The 19,481-nt window shown below is 53.1% G+C and overlaps 1 protein-coding gene across 6 annotated transcripts; it reads left to right on the plus strand.

Annotated features, from left to right (window-relative positions):
* Positions 1 to 49: 49 nt before the first annotated feature.
* FLOT2 (flotillin 2) lies at positions 50 to 15,998 on the plus strand. Of its 6 annotated transcripts, none has more exons than XM_032457587.1 (11): positions 50 to 436; positions 6,036 to 6,117; positions 9,138 to 9,228; positions 12,202 to 12,325; positions 12,761 to 12,879; positions 12,998 to 13,111; positions 13,212 to 13,331; positions 13,414 to 13,628; positions 14,015 to 14,198; positions 14,464 to 14,613; positions 14,727 to 15,998. In XM_032457587.1, exons 1-11 carry the CDS (start codon positions 388 to 390, stop codon positions 14,763 to 14,765), a joined length of 1,287 nt encoding a protein of 428 aa, XP_032313478.1. In that variant the 5' UTR covers positions 50 to 387; the 3' UTR covers positions 14,766 to 15,998. The 6 variants fall into 6 exon arrangements, with proteins under 6 accessions (XP_032313478.1, XP_032313477.1, XP_032313480.1 ...); XM_032457586.1 differs by lacking the exon at positions 9,138 to 9,228 and adding an exon at positions 11,166 to 11,256 and having other exon boundaries at positions 52 to 436; XM_032457588.1 differs by lacking the exon at positions 50 to 436 and adding an exon at positions 11,166 to 11,256 and having other exon boundaries at positions 6,067 to 6,117.
* The last annotated feature ends 3,483 nt before the right edge of the window (positions 15,999 to 19,481 follow it).

Genomic DNA, 19,481 nt, shown 5'->3' on the forward strand with positions numbered 1-19,481 from the left:
CAGGCGGGCAGACTCTAGAGCCGACCGCTGGAAGGTGGGTGCTGGGAGGTGAGGCAAGGCAGGGCGGCTTTCATCCGGGCGCCCCGTGGGAGCAGGGGGACGCTTTCGCGGGCTGCCCGAGGGCTGGGCTCCACGACCCCAACCGGTGTGATAAAGCCTGCCGACTGCCTGGGCTCCTGCTACGGCTGCCTCTCTCCACACGCCGGCCCCGCCCTCCGCCGCCACACTTCCGGTGGGGCTGCAGCCGCGGAGGGGCGCGGGCGGGCGGCCGCTGGGGGTGGCGGGATAGACTGGGCGCGGCCGGTTGTGCGGGCGGGCGTGGGGTGCGGGCCGGCTGCTGCTGTCCAAGTCTCTGCGGCCCCCCAGGGCCCTCCGTCCGCCGGCGCCATGGGCAATTGCCACACGGTGGGGCCCAACGAGGCGCTGGTGGTTTCAGGTGAGGGGGCAGCGAGGGAAGTGGGTGTGGGACGCCCAGGGCCGGGAGGGTGTTTGGGGCGGGGGCTGTGCCTGGGAGGACGGGGCCCGGACTGGGGAGCGAACGGGGAGGGACTAGGCCGGGGAAGGGTTCAGAGAGTTGCGGCAGAGGGGGGTGGGGCTTGAGACTACGGGGCTGCTGGCCGCACCTGAGACCCCTTCCGGGAGGGTCCCACTTTCCATGCTCGACTCCCTCGGACACCCACCAGACTCTCCCCTTCCCTCCCCGTCCCGCGTGTTTGCCCGTGTTTATTCCCTCCTTTCTCCGCCTCCTGCCTGGGCAGGGTCTCCCCTGTGGCCTCAGGATTCCGGGAACACAGTTTGACTGGATGCCAGCGCCTGGGATTGGGGTTGGGTCGCACGCAGCTCTGGAGGGCAGGTGTCCGTCTCGGAAGGGGCCTTGGGACATGGATCCTTGGGCTCCAGGCACAGACCCGTTAATTCCGAGCAGGCTGGGGCTCGCTGGGGTTTACTGGCACTGCCTTCCGGGGAGACGCGGGTGCGGCCTCTACAGGTTGAGAAACCGGGCTCTGGGGCTGTGTCGCTCTGTTTGCAAAATGCAGACTCCGGAATTTCTGTGAGCTTAGGTGGGGCGGGGGGACCGCATTATTGGGGAGGGAGAGGTATCTTGCCGTAAGGCTGCTATTTAGATTGTATATTTGGGTATCTTGAGAAGTGGCTGACGCCTTTCGAGCCACCAGTTTGTGCAGCCCTTTGCTCACAGGTGCTGCGGAGGGACTGTTTTTCCTGACAGCTTGGAGGCCTGTAGCTGCAGGAATCTCTCGTGTTTTACTTCCCGCTGTCAGTGTGGATTCTCAGCCTGTGCAAAGCGTTATCGGTGCTGGCTGCAGAGTTAAGCATAAGAGGGTGGGCTGGGCCAGGGCTTGTAGCTTCCCACCCTTGGGAGGTGTGATGTTATGAATCCATTGGAAACTTTCACCCCAGAATATGGCCTCTGGCTCAGTTTGGATCTCAAAAATCAGTCTCTCCCCTGGGACAGGAAATTCCCATTCTCCCTGACTAGGATCCTACTCCTATGGGGGAATTAAGATAATTCATTTCTCTGAAAACCAGAGGTAGCCTTGAGGTCATGTGAGAGACACCACCCCCAACCCCAACCCCCAGAGAGCACTGAGGCCAGACTTCCTCTATAATAACTGGGCCAGTCTCCCAGCCCCCACTCCGAGAGCAGGCTTTTAGAAACTCAAATCTGCACTGCGCTTGGTTTTTTTCTAGTGGGGTTTCTCTCTAGAAGCCCAGACTCTGGGCTGAAGAGCCAAAAGCTCGAGTCCTGCCCTTGTGGAGATCCTTGAGACTGAGGGGCAAGAGGAGCCCCTGGGATGGGCTGCTCTGTGTCTTCTAGTTGCCTGGAGACTGGTTCTCTGGTCAGAGGCCAAGGGAGTGCTAGCTTCGAAGATGTTTTAGGGGTGGGGTAAGGAAGCTGTGCTGAGAATTAACAGTACTGGAGTCAAGGGAGGGTGGAAAAGAGGGAGACAATGTGTGGCATAATAGCACCTTGGGAACTGAGATAATCAAGCTGAGCTGTGGCTCTCTTGTACGTGGACTCCTAGCCCTGCCCCCACCTGGTTACTTGGGCCTACATCTAAGTCCAGGACATCTCACACAGCCCAGTTTCAGAAGGAGGATGCTGATATATTTCATGGTCATCTCTACCACTTGAAAAGTCTGGAGGTTCTTCTTATTGCCTTACCTCCCTCCTTCATTCTATAGTATAAAACCTTCTCTGTTTCAACTTTTGGGTGTTCAGAAGGGGAATCCAAATACAATATACCTTTCTCTCATTTCTACAGTAGGTCAGAAGTTCTCAACCTGGGGTTTGTGGATAGAATTTCGAGGTCTGTGCTTTTGAATGGGGGCGGGGGTACATTTTAATTTCCACTAACCTTAACAGAAATTTAGCATTTCCTTTGGTTATTAACATCAGCAACAACCCTGGGTCTAGTGGGATGCTGCTTGAGGATCTACCATAAAACTAGCTGTTATTGATTCTTTCAAATTTGTTATTATATTTTGAATGTAATTTTTTTTCTAATTTTTGGAGGGGGAGGTAATTAGATTTATTTATTTATTTAATGGAGGTACTGGGAATTGAACCCAGGACCTTGTGCATGCTAGGCGTACACTCTACCACTGAGCTACACCCTCCCCCTGAATGTTATTAATAGTAGCTTCTTTATAGAAGAAAATGGAGTTTTATTGCAAGAGTAAATGGAATGATGCATAAGACAGGTTCTAATACTCTTGTGGGAACTTAATATCATTTAATGCTGAAAAAAAATATCGGCAACAAACCATGATAGTATTAGCAGGTATTTCCTACCATGCTGTTGTTACAGGCACCTTAAAAATCATTCATGCTCATCACTACTTTGAAATTAAACTGGTTATTAAATCTACCACTAAATCTTATTTAATGTATTACTATATCCCACATATTGCTATGTATTACGTATCATACAAATTACTGTATCACACATTTGGTTGTTTTAATATTTTGATAACTTTCAATACAATTTGTTTCTTCCATATTTTATTGTATGCATTTATGAACATTCTAGCATTGCCAGACTACTAAGGGCAGTGGGGGGTGGTTGGCTCAAAAAAGGCTAAATCCCCCTTGTAGACTAGGGGGAAGAAAAGGGTGGAAGAGAGGCAGGAAAGGAAGGGAGTGTTCCTGAGAGGGCGACCAGCACCTGTGTCTGGGGAAGGCTAAGCAAAGGGCGGAGGTTATCATGGGATGCTTTGTGATTAGGAGAGATTTCCAGGCCTCAAGACAGTGAGAATTAGGGGTCAAGGAAGGACCACCTAAGTGTCCTCTTTTGGGAATGGGGCTCAGGTTTAGTGTGACCAGGAAGCTGGGAGGAAGATGCCTTCCAGGGGAGGAGGCTGCTGGGGGTGGGGCAGCCTGGCAGTCTCAGCTTCCTGTTGTTGCTACCCCTGGGAACCTAGCCATATTGCCCTTGGCCAAGGCCCAGCTTGAGCTGTGGCAGCCTGCTCCCAAGGTCAAAGAATAAGTTAAATAAAGGGTGGACACCTGCCCTTGGCTCCTTCCCCTGCAATCCCACCTACCTCCGCCTCCACCTCCTTCTCCCACAGCACATTGAGAAAGTCCCTTGGAGCTGGCTAGAGGAAGCTGCCCCAGCCCCCACCAGGCCAGAAGGAGCGGAACAAGCTGTGATTTTTGACCCTCTTCCAGGTTCACTGGAGAAATGGTTTGGGTTTCAAAGTGACTGCTTGTCTTTAGAGACTTCCCTTACCACATCCCTAGGGCAGGGAAGCCTGCAGTGGCTTAACCTCAAGCAGCAGCCCTGTGGATGGGTACTTCCACCATCAAGAGGCAGAGAACCAAGACCTCTTCCCTCCCCTCCTAACGTGGTGGGGCTGCTCCTGGCTCCCTGGACCTCTGCACACTTTGCATGCGGCATACCCAGGAAAGAGGGTTGGCCACCCAGTGAGCAGTATCAGATGCTAGCTCTTTAACCTGGCAGGCCCACCACAGTGGGGGCGGTCTTTGTTCCTTTGCTTCCATCTATTCAGAATTTGTCTCCAGTTCGCTGTTTCCTGTTGTCTATTCAATTGTTGGCCTGACCCAGGCTCTAGAGTTGCACTAAATGATATGGTAGCCACAGGTGGCGACGTAAATTTAAGTTAATTAAATTAAAATTTAATTCCTCCAGCCACGTTTCAAGTGCTCAATAACCACATGTCATTGGTGGCGCTGTGTTGCACTGCACAGCTGTGGAATATTTCTACCCTCGAAGAAAGTTCTCTTGGATAAAATTGCTCTAGAAGTTATCCCCCTGCGTCAGCAGCTGTGTCCGGCCTGGGTCACTGAAGGAGGTTTCTATCCAGCCTCCTTGACCCAAGTTCTTCCTCCTTGTGCAAAGTAGTGTTTATAAAATGCAAATGTGGCTTTGCCACTCCTTAGCTTAAATGACTCCCCCATCTCTCTCTCTTTCACATACACACACACACACACACACACACACACACACACACACACACACACACACACACACACACACACACACACACACACACACACACACACACAGACAGCTGCTCGGCCTGACACCTCAGACACTGTGATCTGCTTTGTCCCCTGCCATGGGGCTTCAGAGACACTGTAACCCAGTCACACAAAGTTCCCCCTGACCTTTGACCTCAAGAGGCACACACCCTAAGGCTTTCCTGAAAACCAAAGTTTGTGAACACGGAAATGGTGACACCCACTGGCTTTTTCCCAATCACATTTCCTTTGAATCATGTTTCTGAACACATCTTTGCACTGCAAGTGAACTGCTCCTCTTGCTTTTTACTAAGTTTTCTCGCACTTGTGGAGTAATTTTGGCATCAGCAGGAGGGTTCACAAGAAGAATTTCAAGAATTGATTTTTCTTATTTCTGTGTAGAGAGCCTGCTGAGTGGGTCCGTGGCATGAATCTGAGTCGTGGCCAGATTCAAAATTCTGTTTAGTTGATACACAGTTTCCAGGAATCACTTCCTTTTTAGACCTTTTCCCTTTCTCTTCACTTTTCCCATTGGTACCATGAGTTGGCCTTTGTTTTGAGGCCTTGCCTTCCCCATCCACACTCACAAGAGAAACAGTCACTCTGAATCCCTGGGAATAGAGAACCAGCCTCCCTGAGAGGTGTCTGCTGGGCATGAGCAAGGCCGCACCTTGGCTTGGAAACCCCCTCCCACCAGCTGTCTAGTGTTGCCCCTTCCTCCCCGACACTGCATTCCCTCTCTGACCCTGCATTCCCTACCCTGAGAACAGGCAAATCACCTGGTATTACAGTCATTTCAGGAAAAAAATCCTCCTAATCTCACCTCCTTCAAGATAGGAGTTGCATTTTTTAAATTGAAGTATAGTTGATCTACAGTGTTGTGTTAGTTTCTGGTGTACAGCAAAGTGATTCCGTTTTACATATATATATGTGTATACACACACACATACACACACACACACACACACACATATATTCTTTTTCAGATTCTTTTCCATTATAGATTGTTACAAGATATTGAATATGGTTCCCTGTGCTGTATAGTAGGTCCTTGTTGTTTATTTTATATACAGTAGTATATATCGGTTAATCCTGAGCTTCTAATTTGTCCCTCCCTCCCACTTTCCCCTTTGGTAATCATAAATTGGTTTTCTGTGTCTGTGCAGTTAGGAAGTGTATCTTCATCACTGTATCCCTAGCACAAAAACATACTTATTTGTTGAATGGGTGGTTGAATCAAAGATGGGAGCTTTTCCTGCTCACTCCTGGTCACTGAGGTCTCTTGTGTTCTCTGAAAGCACTTACATTCTGAGCCACTCATTGGTTATCCTCCTCTCTCTGCAAATTGCCTGTTTACCAAACTAGATTCCAAGGCCCTTAGGGTATATCTCCCATTTATGTGCAGCCTCAGCACCTGGCACCCAACAGTGAGAGTTGTCAAGTGTCAGAGCAGCAGAGTTGCTGCTGGAGGCATGGAGGGTAGACAGACCCGAGAACTGACTGACCAGCAGTGGTTTGCTTTGCTCTCCAGGGGGCTGTTGTGGTTCCGACTATAAACAGTATGTGTTTGGCGGCTGGGCCTGGGCCTGGTGGTGTATCTCCGACACTCAGAGGTAAGGGCCTGGGGGCTTGGGAGCTGGGCATCCTGGTGGGCAAGGGAGACAAGGGCTTCTAGGGAGACAAGGGCTTCCATCCTTACCTGCTTCACCCCACAGGTCAGCTAGAGCATCCACCACTTGCCATATTCCATCCGAGGGGGTGGGGGCCTCCTAAGAAGTAGGTGCAATGGGTGGTCCAGGAATGCAGGAGGTCTGTCTATGGGCGCCTCCTCCTTGGAGGGCATCACTTCTGTCCCAGAGAATTCAGGGTCATGCCCAGGCAGAATCCTAATTCTCTGATTCTGTCTCAAAGTTATTCACGAAGCCTTAATTACTTACCCTGTTTGGAGTGGGTCCAGGAAGGGAGGAAAGGCTGAAGAGACCCTTCACACATACCCTCACCTGCACAGGCCCTGGGACCGTGCAGGCAGGGGCTAAGTGGCAGAAAATGGCTATACCGTCTGAAGTGGCTCTGACAACAGCAGGTTAAAGACAAGGGATGGGGATCTAAGCTGTTGACGCTGAGACAGGGACTGGGCAAGACGGATCTAGACCTCCTCAATCAGTCTGGAAAGACTTACGAGGGAAAGGGAGATTTCTGTTCCCCAGAGGGCCCACCATCAGGCTCTACCTGCTGGCTTCCCCAGAGCCCCCGGCAGGGCCAGACTTGGCCTAGGCCTCTCCTGCCTCCCTCACTGCCCACCCAGGAGGAGATGAGGCAGGTCACCTCTTCACCATCACCCCCTTCCTGGCTATGGGAGACCAGGGGAGGGGCCCAGATCCTTCCAGGCCAAGACCCAGGCAGCAAGGGCAGCAGAGCTGTGAATGTGTGGACACATTGGCAATGGGGTCATCGAAGGGGAAGCAATGGAGATTCCAGTGGAAAGCCCCCTCCATCCCAGCCCAACCAGTCAGCAGAGAGAAGCCCCATGGCTACACTGAGCTGCTGGTGCTCGGGGCTTCAGGGCATCTGAGGGTGTTGCTAAGGGACAGGGGCATGGGAAGTGTGTCACAGCTTTTTAACTCACAGTAACCCCCTCCACTGCCCTGTCTTTCCCCTAACTTTGCCCTGCCTGAGTTGAGGGATGCTGGGAGACTCTTCTGGCCCAAGGCCAAAAGTGTCAGAGCATAATCAGTACTGGTCACATCTTCCTCTCAGGTGGATCCTAGGCACTCCTAAGTGGGCCAGTTGGCCTGTCAGAGGCCATGGGGTGCCCTCTCCAGAGACGTTGTCACCTCACCCCACCCACATGGAGTCCTGGGACGACAGAGTGTCTTATCCAAACACCTCAACGTATACCCTGGCCTCAAGAGCTTGCCGCCTGCCCACAGACCTGTCCTGCATGGGCATCCACTGCTGGGGCCACACCCCAGCAGCCCTTTCTCCACATCCTTGGTCCCCCTTCCTGCTTCTTGCTCCAGGGAGCAGAGCCCCAGGACAAGAGAGCCAAGCATCTCCGACAGCAGGTTTAGAAGTGAGGGGTGGGGGGCCCCATACCTCTTCCTAGGAAACTGATCTCACACACTCAGGCTTAGCATCCTCCCGCTGGTCCCACTTGCTGGGTAGTCTGAGCCTGCAGCCCTTCCCCTTCTTGGGCCTTGGTCTGGGGGCAGCCCCTTCCCCAACCCCTAGCCTGCTTGGGGCAGTTCCACAAGCTGGGCCTTTATTTCCCTAGGCCAGCAAGAGCCTCTTAGGTCAGAGTAGAGGCTCCCAACCCAGCCTGGATCCTCCACCTCCCTTTTGAGATACTTTCTGCAGCCATCCCACACATCACTCACCTTCAGTGTCAGCCATTCTTCTCCAGGCTCAGTGAAACCCCTCCTGCTGCACTTAGCTGCCACATCCTGTCCTATCCTATCCTGAGGCCCTGATGGGGGCAGCTCTCTCTCCCTTTCCTGAGCGACTCCTCCACCTCTGGCATCTGAGCTGCAGCCTCCCATCTTCCCTCTCTCTCTCCCTCCTTCCCTCCCTCTCTCCTTCCCCAGAAGAGAGCTTGATGGATTCCTGTCTGAGCTGGGTCTTTAGAGTCCTCTCAGGCCCGAGGGTGCTATTGTTAGGGACTCAAATGAAGGCAACCTTTGCACATCTGCATGGCTGGAGCCCTTGGGCTGGCACTGGGAGACCTGAGCTGGGGGATCCACATTGCCTACTCTTCCCCATCCCCCCAGCCCACCTGCTTCTGCTCCCTCAGCCTCAGCCTCAGCCTCTGTCCTCCCTTCCTCTAGTTTAAGGAAACTTTCCACGATGTCCACAGCCTGGCCTCTGCCTGGACCACCACCCTACATTCAGTCGCACACACGCTGCCCAGCTAGGGTGGGCTAGGTAGCTTCAGGGCACCTGGTTTTCTTTGCCATGACTCTGCCAGTGCCCAACTCTGGAAATTCCAAAGTGAATGACTTCGCCATCTCCTGGTTGTCCTGTGTATGTTATGGCAGGGGCACACTTTCTCCCTCAGCCTTCTTTGACATACCCCTCCCCCCCATATCAGAAAATCCAAAAATTTCTTTGAGCTTTTCAGACCCTAAATTGCCTTCTTAGTGATATGTAGCACAAACCTTAAGGGTTTGTGACCCAAACAGGATTTGGTATTTGCTGTGGCTCATTAATCCCCAGAGTGGCTTCCCCGACCCCTAGTTTCTGGAAACATAGGTTTGACTGTGTTTGGAGGGTGGAACTGAGGCTGTGTCCAGATTGTGCCAGGAATCTCCTGGGAACATGAGGTGGGGAGCCACTGGCATGCACAGGCCTCCCGACCTCAGGTCACGGGCCCAGGGCATCAGCAGACTTTTCCCCCAGCCCAGAGTCTGGGGGCTAGAGAAGAGACTGGAGGCCTCAGACCAGCAAGGGGGTGTCCCTGTCCCCCTACAGCCCTAGGCTGAGCTGGCAGTGGGGGGCTGGAGGATTGAGAGCAACCCTGCCCCACCCCCAGGCATCAGGCATCAGGGGCTTGTCTGGTAACCACTGTGTGTGTTTGCTGTGTCCCCTCCCACCCCTTCCTGACCCTGCCTCTCCCTACCCCCTGGCTGCTCCTCAGACTGTCTCTGGAGGTTATGACCATCCTGTGTCGCTGTGAGAATATTGAGACGTCGGAGGGGGTCCCGCTATTCGTAACAGGGGTTGCACAGGTAATAACCCACCTGCTTCCTCCTCTGTGTCTAACCTTCTCTCTTCTTGCCCTGAGGGGCCTGGCAGGCAGGAACCAGATGGACTCCCCTCCTGAGAGTGTGCCTCCCTCCCTCTGCCCCCACCTCTGCTGCTCTGGGTGGCAGGGTGGATCCCTGTAGATCCCCAGCTCCCTTGCCCTCGCTCACCGGGGCTGCTAGTGGGCAAAGAGCCAGGGCTTCTGGAAGCTCTGCCCCAGTCTGTCAGTGGGTGGCCTTGAACACCAAGCCTAAATTGGGAGTAAGCTGAGGCAGGAGACACAGGCCCTTATGTGGCAGAGCTAGGCTGTCCAGGTGGGGAGGGTTCCATCCTAACTACTCCTGCAGAAGTCCTGGTCCTCCAGGCACCAGGAAGCCCCTGCCAGCCCCTTCTCCAGGCTGACACCCTAGTGTCAAGCCCTAGTCCTCCTCCCTGCAAGGCCAGCAGATGGGTCCCATGGGGAGTTCTGTTCACCCTGTCCCTGAGCAGAAAGAGCCTTGGCCATTCCCTGCCCCTAATTCTGTGTCAAGAGGCCTTTGAGCAGATCTCTTGTCACGAGGTTGTAGCTTCCCCGTCCATGAAATGGGAAGAGTCATGCCCTCCCTGTGCCTCCTGTGCCTTGCAGGGGTATTGGGAAGGCAAGTAAAACAATACAAGGGCCCTTTGGAATTTTCAGAAAAGAAGTGCTAGGGAAACCCAAGCTGTATTATGAACCTGATCTCACTTTGAAAAGCAAGGGACCCACTGCTTCACTCCTCACTACCACGCAGTGGTAGCCGTGAAACCCACTCCTGAGCCAGGGCGTTTAGTAACTCCAAGTGCTTTCTTCACAACGCACAGGTTCCCATCTTCCTTGCTTCATTCACCAGCTCCCTATTGAGTACCTTGTCAGTTCTTGGCACTGTAGAGGCAGCAGTGAACATCAGAAAGGCCCTGCCCCTCAGAGCCTGCGTGGTGGTGGGTCCCCAGGCTGGAAGAGACCTAAATGTCACCGTACCCATCCCGTTCCATCTCGTGAGACTGTTCTTCAGCTTCTCAGGCAAAACTGCTGCACCACCATACCCTCCCTCAACCATCCTGCCGTCTCTCCTTGGGAAGGGGACCATCCCCATCTCACCCACCCCTTGCTCGCCTTGAAACAGCTGCAGGTGCCCAGGTCCCTTTTCAGCTGGGTGATGTGGACCCTTGAGGATTCAGATTGTCTGGGCATAGCAACTCTTTGTAGGGTTAGTGCTCCTTGGCCAGGAAGTTCTAGTGTGACCCCAGCCCTTTTCCCCACTGGCCCAGCTGGGCCCAACCCCAGAGGGTGGGCTTCTGGTCATAGCCTATTGCCAGGTGTAGGGAGGGCCAGGCAGGGAGGGCTTCTCTGGCAGGGGGCAGGTGCCAGATCACCTCCGTCTTGGCGCAGCAAGACAGTTTTCACAACAGCCTCCTGGGGCATCCCAGGGTGCTGAGCAGCCCCGGGGAACAGGTGAGGGCCCCTGGGGGATGTTCAGATGTCACTCATGGGCGCCTGCAGAGCACGGCCTGGAGTACCAGCCCTTATCTGCTATCCCAGGACATAACACACATAGCTGCACCTAGACTCTGCCCACCCTGCCACAGCCCAGACCACCCATGACCACTTCTCTACTACTTCCTTTTCCTCCTCTTCTAGCCCGGCTAATGTGCGCAGAGGACATATGTGCACGTGGGTGGCACACTGCACTCCTTCCTCTGAGCCACCTAAACCCACCTTATCCTGCCTTCCCACCCATCTCCTCACATGCTCCCGGCTCTGACCCCTGGAGGGTCCCCCTCCACCCTCCCCTGCCACAGGACCCCTGGCCCATCCCAGCTGGAGCAGTGAGGTATCGGACTCTCCCTGCACCTCAGGCCCCGGGCCCCCAGACCTATGCCCCTGTTTTGCATTTCTTGGCAGGATTTCCCTAGAGATTATGACGTTGCAGCCCCGCTGCGAGGACGTAGAGACGGCCGAGGGGGTAGCTTTAACTGTGACGGGTGTCGCCCAGGTATAGTAACTCAGCAGCCCCGCGCATGTCCGTTGAGCTGCCTCGTCCCCATGCTGGGGTTTGGGGGGAGGAGGAGAGGACGGCAGCCAGGGGCAGGATCTCTCCAGCGCCCCTGCCCCGCCCCCTCTTCCAAGAGAGGGTCATCGCCACTGGAACACACTCGGCCTCTTGACCGCCCAGCAGGACTAACAGACACCCCTTCTTTCCTCAGCGGGCCCACAGGGGACAGAACCAGTGCTGAGGGCTCCTGTCTCACTAATCCCCCCCCATTCTTTGCAGGTGTCGGAAATACCAAGCCCCAGAATCCAGGCCTTCCCTGTTCCTGGGGTCAGGGCTGCCGGGCGGGGACCAGAGGGCAAGGCCACATGAGGCAGGGGAGCTCTGGGCTCTGGAGTTGGAGGCTGTGTTATACTCCCAGCTCGGTGCCTGGGTGAAGGGCTTCCTGCTCTCAGAGGTCCACACAGGGTGGGTTCAGCCATCTTATAGACCTCTGGCAATGGGGTTTTTGGCTTAGTATCTCGGGAAGGAAAGGCAGAAGGATGCCCACCCTCGGTGGCGGCCCCCGGACCTGTCTCCTGCCCTATCCTGGCTCTCTTTCCTAGTCTGTTTGTCTGTGCCCCTGTTGTTCATTCTCCTTTTCGCAGAGACCTGCAGGCTGAGGGGCAGCTCGTGGGCTGGGTGGGTGGAAAGGAAACCCCAGATGCCCAGGAGAGGTCATGGCAGGGCCTGGGGCTGCCAGTGAAGATAAAATTTTCTCAGTGTGGGGGTTCCTCATGTCTTCTCCCCACTGGAGGCCTTGGACAGACTCCACCCCCTCTTAGCCCCTAGGCCTCCAGGTCCAGAAAAGGAAGGGAGGGGCACAGCTACCATCCTCCATGCCTCTGGGTCTTGGGCCTCCTCTGCCTCCCTCCAGCCTGGCTCAGGCTCCTCTGTAACCACTGGCAGGTGAAGATCATGACCGAGAAGGAGCTCCTGGCCGTGGCCTGTGAACAGTTCCTGGGCAAGAACGTGCAGGACATCAAGAACGTCGTCCTGCAGACCCTGGAGGGGCACCTGCGCTCCATCCTTGGTGAGTCCCTGCCCAGCCCAGGGGCCCCTTCCCTCTGCTGCCTTCAAGGAGCCTCACAGGGTCCCCAAGCCAGGGGCCAGGGAAGGAGGCAGGGCAGGCAGTCCCACCAAGAGCCTTCTAGCTAAAAAGCTGCAACATTTTCCTTCCATTATTTCTAGTCAAAACTTCAGGTGACTTGGGTGAAGGAGAAGGTGTTGAGGTGGGAGTGCATGGCTGCCAGTCTGTGTGGCACCTGGTGCTGCTTGGGACACTTTTCCTCATCCTGCCTGGACCCTGCAGGAGGAGGCTCAGTGTTAAACGCTGTTAAGAAACCCAGGAAGACCCAGCTCAGACTACATAACCCCTGCATGCACTCAGACCTCTCTTTGCATGCCTCCTCCCTTTCCCAGCAGCCTGGGCCCCTGGGGAGCCAGCGCATGATCCTTCTGCCCCCAGGGACCCTGACGGTGGAGCAGATTTATCAGGACCGGGACCAGTTTGCCAAGCTGGTGCGGGAGGTAGCAGCCCCTGATGTCGGCCGCATGGGCATCGAGATCCTCAGTTTCACAATCAAGGTGCAGTGTGATGGGAAGGCTGTGGTCTCCGCATCCATCCGGCAAGGGGGAACATGGCAGGTGGGGCACCTTTGTGCCTGTAACTGTTCCCAGGGATGACTCCCTCTTCCCTCCCCAGGACGTGTATGACAAAGTGGACTATCTGAGCTCCCTGGGCAAGACACAGACTGCCGTGGTACAGAGAGATGCTGACATCGGAGTGGCCGAGGCCGAGCGGGACGCAGGAATCCGGGTACATGGGCTTTCCTTCCTGGCCCCAGGGACAGGGAGCTCAGGGATGGGGGACTACAGTTGTTCAGGGGACCCTCAGCATCTGTCCCTCCTGTCCCCAGGAAGCCGAATGCAAGAAGGAGATGTTGGACATAAAGTTCATGGCAGACACCATGATTGCTGACTCCAAGCGAGCCTTCGAGCTGCAAAAGTCAGCCTTCAGTGAGGAGGTCAACATCAAGGTGAGGAGCCGGAGGGCATCCTGCGCTGGGGCTCAGGGCTTAGCAGCCAGCCTCTGATACTCTGACCACACTCCCGCTGCAGACAGCTGAGGCCCAGCTGGCCTATGAGCTACAAGGGGCCCGTGAGCAGCAGAAGATTCGGCAAGAAGAGATTGAGATCGAAGTTGTGCAGCGCAAGAAGCAGATTGCAGTGGAGGCACAGGAGATTCTGCGCACAGACAAGGAACTCATTGCCACGGTGCGCCGCCCCGCTGAGGCCGAGGCCCACCGCATACAGCAGATCGCCGAGGGTGAGAAGTGAGTGCTGCTGGGGGTTAGTCTGGCGCCTCTTCTGCCCGTGCACTCCCTCTGCTCCCCTGACCAAACTTGGAAGCCACTTCTCCCCCATGTCTGCTTCCTCACTGTCAGATGGGGTGACCCGCCTCCCCCATGGGATTGTTGTTAGGAAGATGGAATTAGATGTAGGAGGTTGGCATAGAGGGCACCCCAGTTAATCCCCTCGCTCATTTGCATCTGGGAGCAGATACTGTTTCCCTGGCCAGAGCCAGAAGACCAGGCCACCCCCTCTCATGGGTCCCCCACCCCAGACACCTGCCAAAGCATAGGGCTTGAGCATTTGCCAGGCAAGCCTTGAGGGGCCCCTGGCACTTCCCACTGATCCTGTCCGGCCTGGACTCCCCCAGGGTGAAGCAGGTCCTCTTGGCACAGGCAGAGGCTGAGAAGATCCGCAAACTTGGGGAGGCAGAGGCAGCAGTCATCGAGGCCATGGGCAAAGCAGAGGCCGAGCGGATGAAACTCAAGGCTGAGGCCTACCAGAAATACGGGGATGCAGCCAAGATGGCCTTGGTGCTGGAGGCCCTGCCCCAGGTGAGGCTCCCACCCCAGGCTGGGACTGACTGGGCAAGTGCTGGACTTTTCTCAGCTTTGTCAGTAACACAGCGATAAACTGGCTAGAAGGATTAAATGGGGGAGTACTCAGCAGAGGGGAAGAGCCCTCCAATAGGACAGGCAGGGGCTCATCCCTAGCCCACTGGGGTTGGGTGAGGTGGAGACAGGAGGGAGAAACACTGGATGGGCAGGGCTGGTGGACGGAGTCAGCACCAACCAGCTCTCCTCTCATCCCATCTCCTAGATTGCTGCCAAAATCGCCGCCCCACTAACCAAAGTTGATGAGATCGTGGTCCTCAGTGGGGATAACAGCAAGGTGACCTCAGAAGTAAACCGACTGCTGGCCGAGCTGCCTGCCTCTGTGCACGCCCTCACAGGCGTGGACCTATCTAAGGTGTGTGTCTAGCTCTCTGCAGTGGGGTTGTCTGGGCAGCCCATGGGGCTGGCCTAGGCGGAGCAGTCGGGTGCCCTGGAGCCAAGTCCTTATGGCATTTCCCGTCCTTACAGATACCACTGATCAAGAAGGCCACCGGTGCACAGGTGTGAGGTCCTGAAGACCCACACCCATCAGCAGCAGCCACCCCCCCTTCAGCACCCGTTTTAAAGCCACAGGGACAACGGGAACGTTTCTGACTCTGGTGCCTTATTTTGTAGGGACCAGAAGTGCTGCGTGCTCAGGCCTCTGGCTGTCTTCCCTTGTCCTCTGCCCACACCCTCACTTCCACTGCCACATTCATCTTGTTTGTCTCTTTCACCTTCATCTCATGTACGTCTCTTCCTTTGTCCGTTTGTCTTTTTCTCTCCCTCTTTCCTCCCACCCTCTGCACACATCATGTAGTTTAAGCTGAAGATGTTTGTTATAATCACTGTCTGTCTGTAGGGGGTGGCCCTGCTGCTCCTCTGAATCCTGGTGCCTTGAAGTTTTCTGTGCATCTGTCCGTTCCTCCTGTGTCCCTGGCTAGAGCTTCAGCGTAGGTGCAGGGGGTCTGGGTAGGACGGACACTCTGCCCTCTCCTGGCCTGGTCTTCCCAGCCCTAAACCTGCCCCCAGGAAGCCCCCAGCCTCTCCCACTCCGACCCCTCTCAGCCCAGGTAGCTGCAGCTGCAAGCCCAGGGCCATCGCCTCTCACTTCCCCCCTGCCTGGCCCCAGGCCTGCTCTCATACCTTACCTCTCTCTCCCCTGCCCGGGGCACAGAGGCGAGGCCTCCTGTGTATAGCAGCTCCCTCAGTTTACTACTGCCTTAGGAGGCCCTGCTTGTGCTCAGGAAAGTCCCCTTCACGGACATGTCCCTACTAGGTGGAGTGGGACTTGGTCACAACTCTGCTAAGCCTTTCTGGGATCAGGATCTAGCCCGTCTAGGGACTAGAAAGTGTATAGACCCTCTTCCTACTAGGGCTGTGCCGTCCTAGGTATCAGGCTGGGCCCTTCCCGTGGGCAAAGCTGTGCAACCCTATACGGAGTCTAGTGCTGGAGACTGGCCAGACTCCATACCCTTTGTGCCATCTTTCTTCCTGGCCAGAGTGATAGGGTTCCAGCCATTGGGAAGCAGCCCAGTCCTCTGTCTCCTTGCTGTAGTGGAGGCAGAAGAGCCCAGGGCCCGAGCATCCTGGCAGGGGTGCTGTGGGTGTCCTATGGTCCCAGTTCCCTACCCTTTGCCCTGCCCCAGCCTGTGTAGCTGTTCCTGCATGTGGATGCTGCATGTCTGGTCTGGGGCTTGGATGCTACACTGCCCCGCTGCCTGTCCCTTCTGGTAAAATAAAGATCTGGTTATGCCCACACCCTCTATGGTGTCTTCTGTGAGGGGAGAGACTGGGAAGCAAGAACCAACCAGGTCCGCCACCTATAAACCCCTTCAGTCTGAAGGCTACACTTTGCCTGTTCTTCCCCACCCTGGCCACTGGGGGGCATCAGCACACTGGCCTTGCTCTTGGTATCCTGAATCAGGGCCGCCATGGCCCAGGTACTGAAGCCAGACCAGAGCCCTGGGAGACCTGGTTCCACTGCAGACAGAAGATGAAAGGGGCTGCCAGGCTCACTGCACCTCTTTGCCCGTCCTGAGCCCCACTCAGTAATGGAGGCTGTGTCTCAAGAGCATGAAGTCTGGAGTCAGATTGCTTGGGTTTAAATTTTAGTTCTAGTGGGGAGGGGATACCTCACTAGAGTGGTTAGAGTGTGTGCTTAGCATGCACGAGGTCCTGGGTTCAGTCCCCAGTGCTTCCATTTAAATAAATAAATAAACAAACCTAATTATCTCCCCCCAAAATAAATAAAAATTATAAAAAGATGAACTACAATTTCTTTAAAAAATAAATGAAATAAAATAGAAAGCACACGCTTAGCATGTACAAGGTCCCGGGTTCAATCCCCAGTATCTCCATTTAAAAAAAAAAGAACATCTGTTTATCAAAAAACAAACAAACAAACTTATCTCCAGGGATTTATGTTGAGCAAGAAAAGCCAATCCCAAAATGTTACATACTACGTATATGATTCCAACTATATAACTTTTATTTTTAATTGTGGTAAAATATACATAACATGAAATCTACTGTCTTAACCAATTTTAAATGTACAGTTCAGTGGTGTTACATTTACGTTATTATATAACCATCACCACCATCCATCTCCTAGAACCCTGTATTTTGTGAAACTAAAAACTCTATACCCATTAAACAATAACCCCCTATTCCTTCCTGCCCCCAGCCCCTGACAACCACCAAACTACTTTTTGTCTCGGTCAATTCGACTACTCTACACATTGCTCGTAAGTGAAATCATACGGTATTTGCCTTTTTGTGACTGACTTCTTTCACTTAGGATAATGTCCTCAAGTTTCATCCATATGTAGCATCGGTCAGAATTTCCTTCCTTGTAAAGCCGAATAATAACCCATTGTACGTCTATACCACGTTTTGCTTATCCATTCATCTGTTGATGGACACTTGGGTTGCTTCCATGTTTTAGCTACTGTGAACAATGCTGCTATGAATGTAAGGGTACAAATCTCTCTCCAAGACTCTGCTTTCAATATTTTTAGGTGTATAGCCAGAAGTGGTATTGCTGGGTAATTCTGTGTAATTTTTTGAGGAACTGTTCTCTTTCCCACAGCAGCTGCAGCATTTTACATCCCACCACCTACCAACACTGTGCAAGTGTTTCAGTTTTTCCACATTCTCACCTACACTTGTTGTTTTCTTTTCCGTCCTCCTTTCTTTCTTTTTCTTCCTCTCTTTCTTCCTTTCTTTTTTCTTTTTTTGGTAGTAACCATCCTAATGGGTGTGAGGTGTATACACCATTTTTGAAATGACAACATTTTAGAAATGGAGAACTGATTAGTGGCTGCCAACAGTAGGGATGGGGCTGGGTGTGGTTATAAACATTAGGGATCCTTGTTCCTGGTGGTGATACAGGTACATGCACAGGTGATAAAATTGTGTAGAACTTAACACACGCATAGTGAGCACAAGCAGAACAGGAAGTCTAAATAAAATGGGTAAATTACAACAATGTCAACATCTTGGGTATTTGGCTATGGTTCTGATATTATTCTGCAGTTTTGCAAAATGTCACCAGTGGAGAAACTGGGCAAAGTTGAAAAGGATCTCTCCATGTTATTTCTTATTTCTCTCCATGCTGCATGTGAATCTACAATTGTCTCGATAAAAAATTAAATTAATACACACATACATACACAAATACTCACACACAAAGACCCATTGAGAGAATGAGAAGGCAAACCTAAAAATAACTTACAACACATATATCTGGGGAAAAAGCTGGCACCCAGAATAGATTTTATAAATCAAAAAGGAAAAATATAATCCATCAGAAAAAGACAAATGATGGTTCAGACACTACACAGAATGGCCAATAGATGCACGAAAACGTGTGGTAGTACTTTGCAAAGATAGTGGCAACAATATTTTCCATTCTACATATTCCTCTTACAGTGTGACTTTGACAGTCCTTCCCATTAGAGGGAGAGCCTATGCCCCCTTCCCTTGAAACTGAGTGGACTTTTGTGACTATTTAGGTCAGCAGAATTTGGCAGTAGTGACACTATATGACTTCCAAGGCTAGATCATAAAAGACAATGTATCTTCCACTTGATTTGCTGGAATAATCTGTTTTTAAGACTTCAGCCATTATGTGAGCAGTCTGACTGTTCTGAGGCCACTGTGCTGTGAGGAAGCCCAAGCAGGCAGACCACACGGATAGGCCCTGAGCTACATGAACAGAGAGGGATGCCTGGCCAGCCCCCAGCATCTCCAGCCCCATCTGACTTCATCTGCACAAGAGACCCCAAGTTAGTTTCTGCCCAGCGGACCTCCTGAAATTCTGACTTCCAAAACTGTGCAAGGTAGGAAAAGGACTGTTAATTGTTTAAATTTCTGAGTTTGGGGGTGATTTGTTACACAGCAATAGATAATGGAAATAACTCCATTAGTCATCAGGGAAGTGCAAATTCAAGCTGAAATAGATACCACTACACATTCGTCAGAATGACTAGCATAGAAAAGAGTAACCATACCAAGTGTAGGTGTGGATGTGGAGCAATTGGAAATTTCATACACAACTGGAAGAGATACATATCAATACAACCACCTTGAAAACGTGTTTGACAGAATCTAGTACCTACACCTGAACATAAGCATACCCTTTGACTCAGCCATTCCACTCCCAGCAGAAATACACATACATGCACGTACAAGAATATTCATGGCAGCATTATGAATAAAGGCCCCCAAACTCAAACAGCCCAAACATTTACCAATGGTGGAATGAATAAAGTGTAGGACTTTCATGGAATTGAATACTATGCAGTAATGACAATATACCAACCACTCGTGTATACAACTCCAATGAGTCTCGCGAATGTAATGTTGGGTGACCGCAGGGGGACCTAACTAGGAAATGGTCCTGGTTAGCCTTGGTGTCAGGGACAGTGACTAGCCAGAGGAGATGACCAGAAGGGCCTGGGAAAAGGCAGGGGCCTTGATGAAAGAGGCGTGGAGGATGCTAGAGAGGGGAAAGGGGCAATGATCTAGGGGTAGAGGAGGAGGGGTGGTGATGCATCAGCACCTGTGCTAAAGCCGTGGCCCCTGAGAGTCAGGAGAACCAGGCCTCATCCCGAGCCTGAATCCAGCCTCTGGAAGGGGGAGTGGATAGCATCAGGCCTTTCGTCTAAGCCCGTAAAGACATGCCTAGTCTGTCCTGCCTCACCTGGGCTGCCATGGATCCAGGATGGGGCAGGAGGGCCC

Source organism: Camelus ferus, chromosome 16 (genome assembly GCF_009834535.1).
Source record: "Camelus ferus isolate YT-003-E chromosome 16, BCGSAC_Cfer_1.0, whole genome shotgun sequence".
Classification (NCBI taxonomy): Eukaryota; Metazoa; Chordata; class Mammalia; order Artiodactyla; family Camelidae; genus Camelus; species Camelus ferus.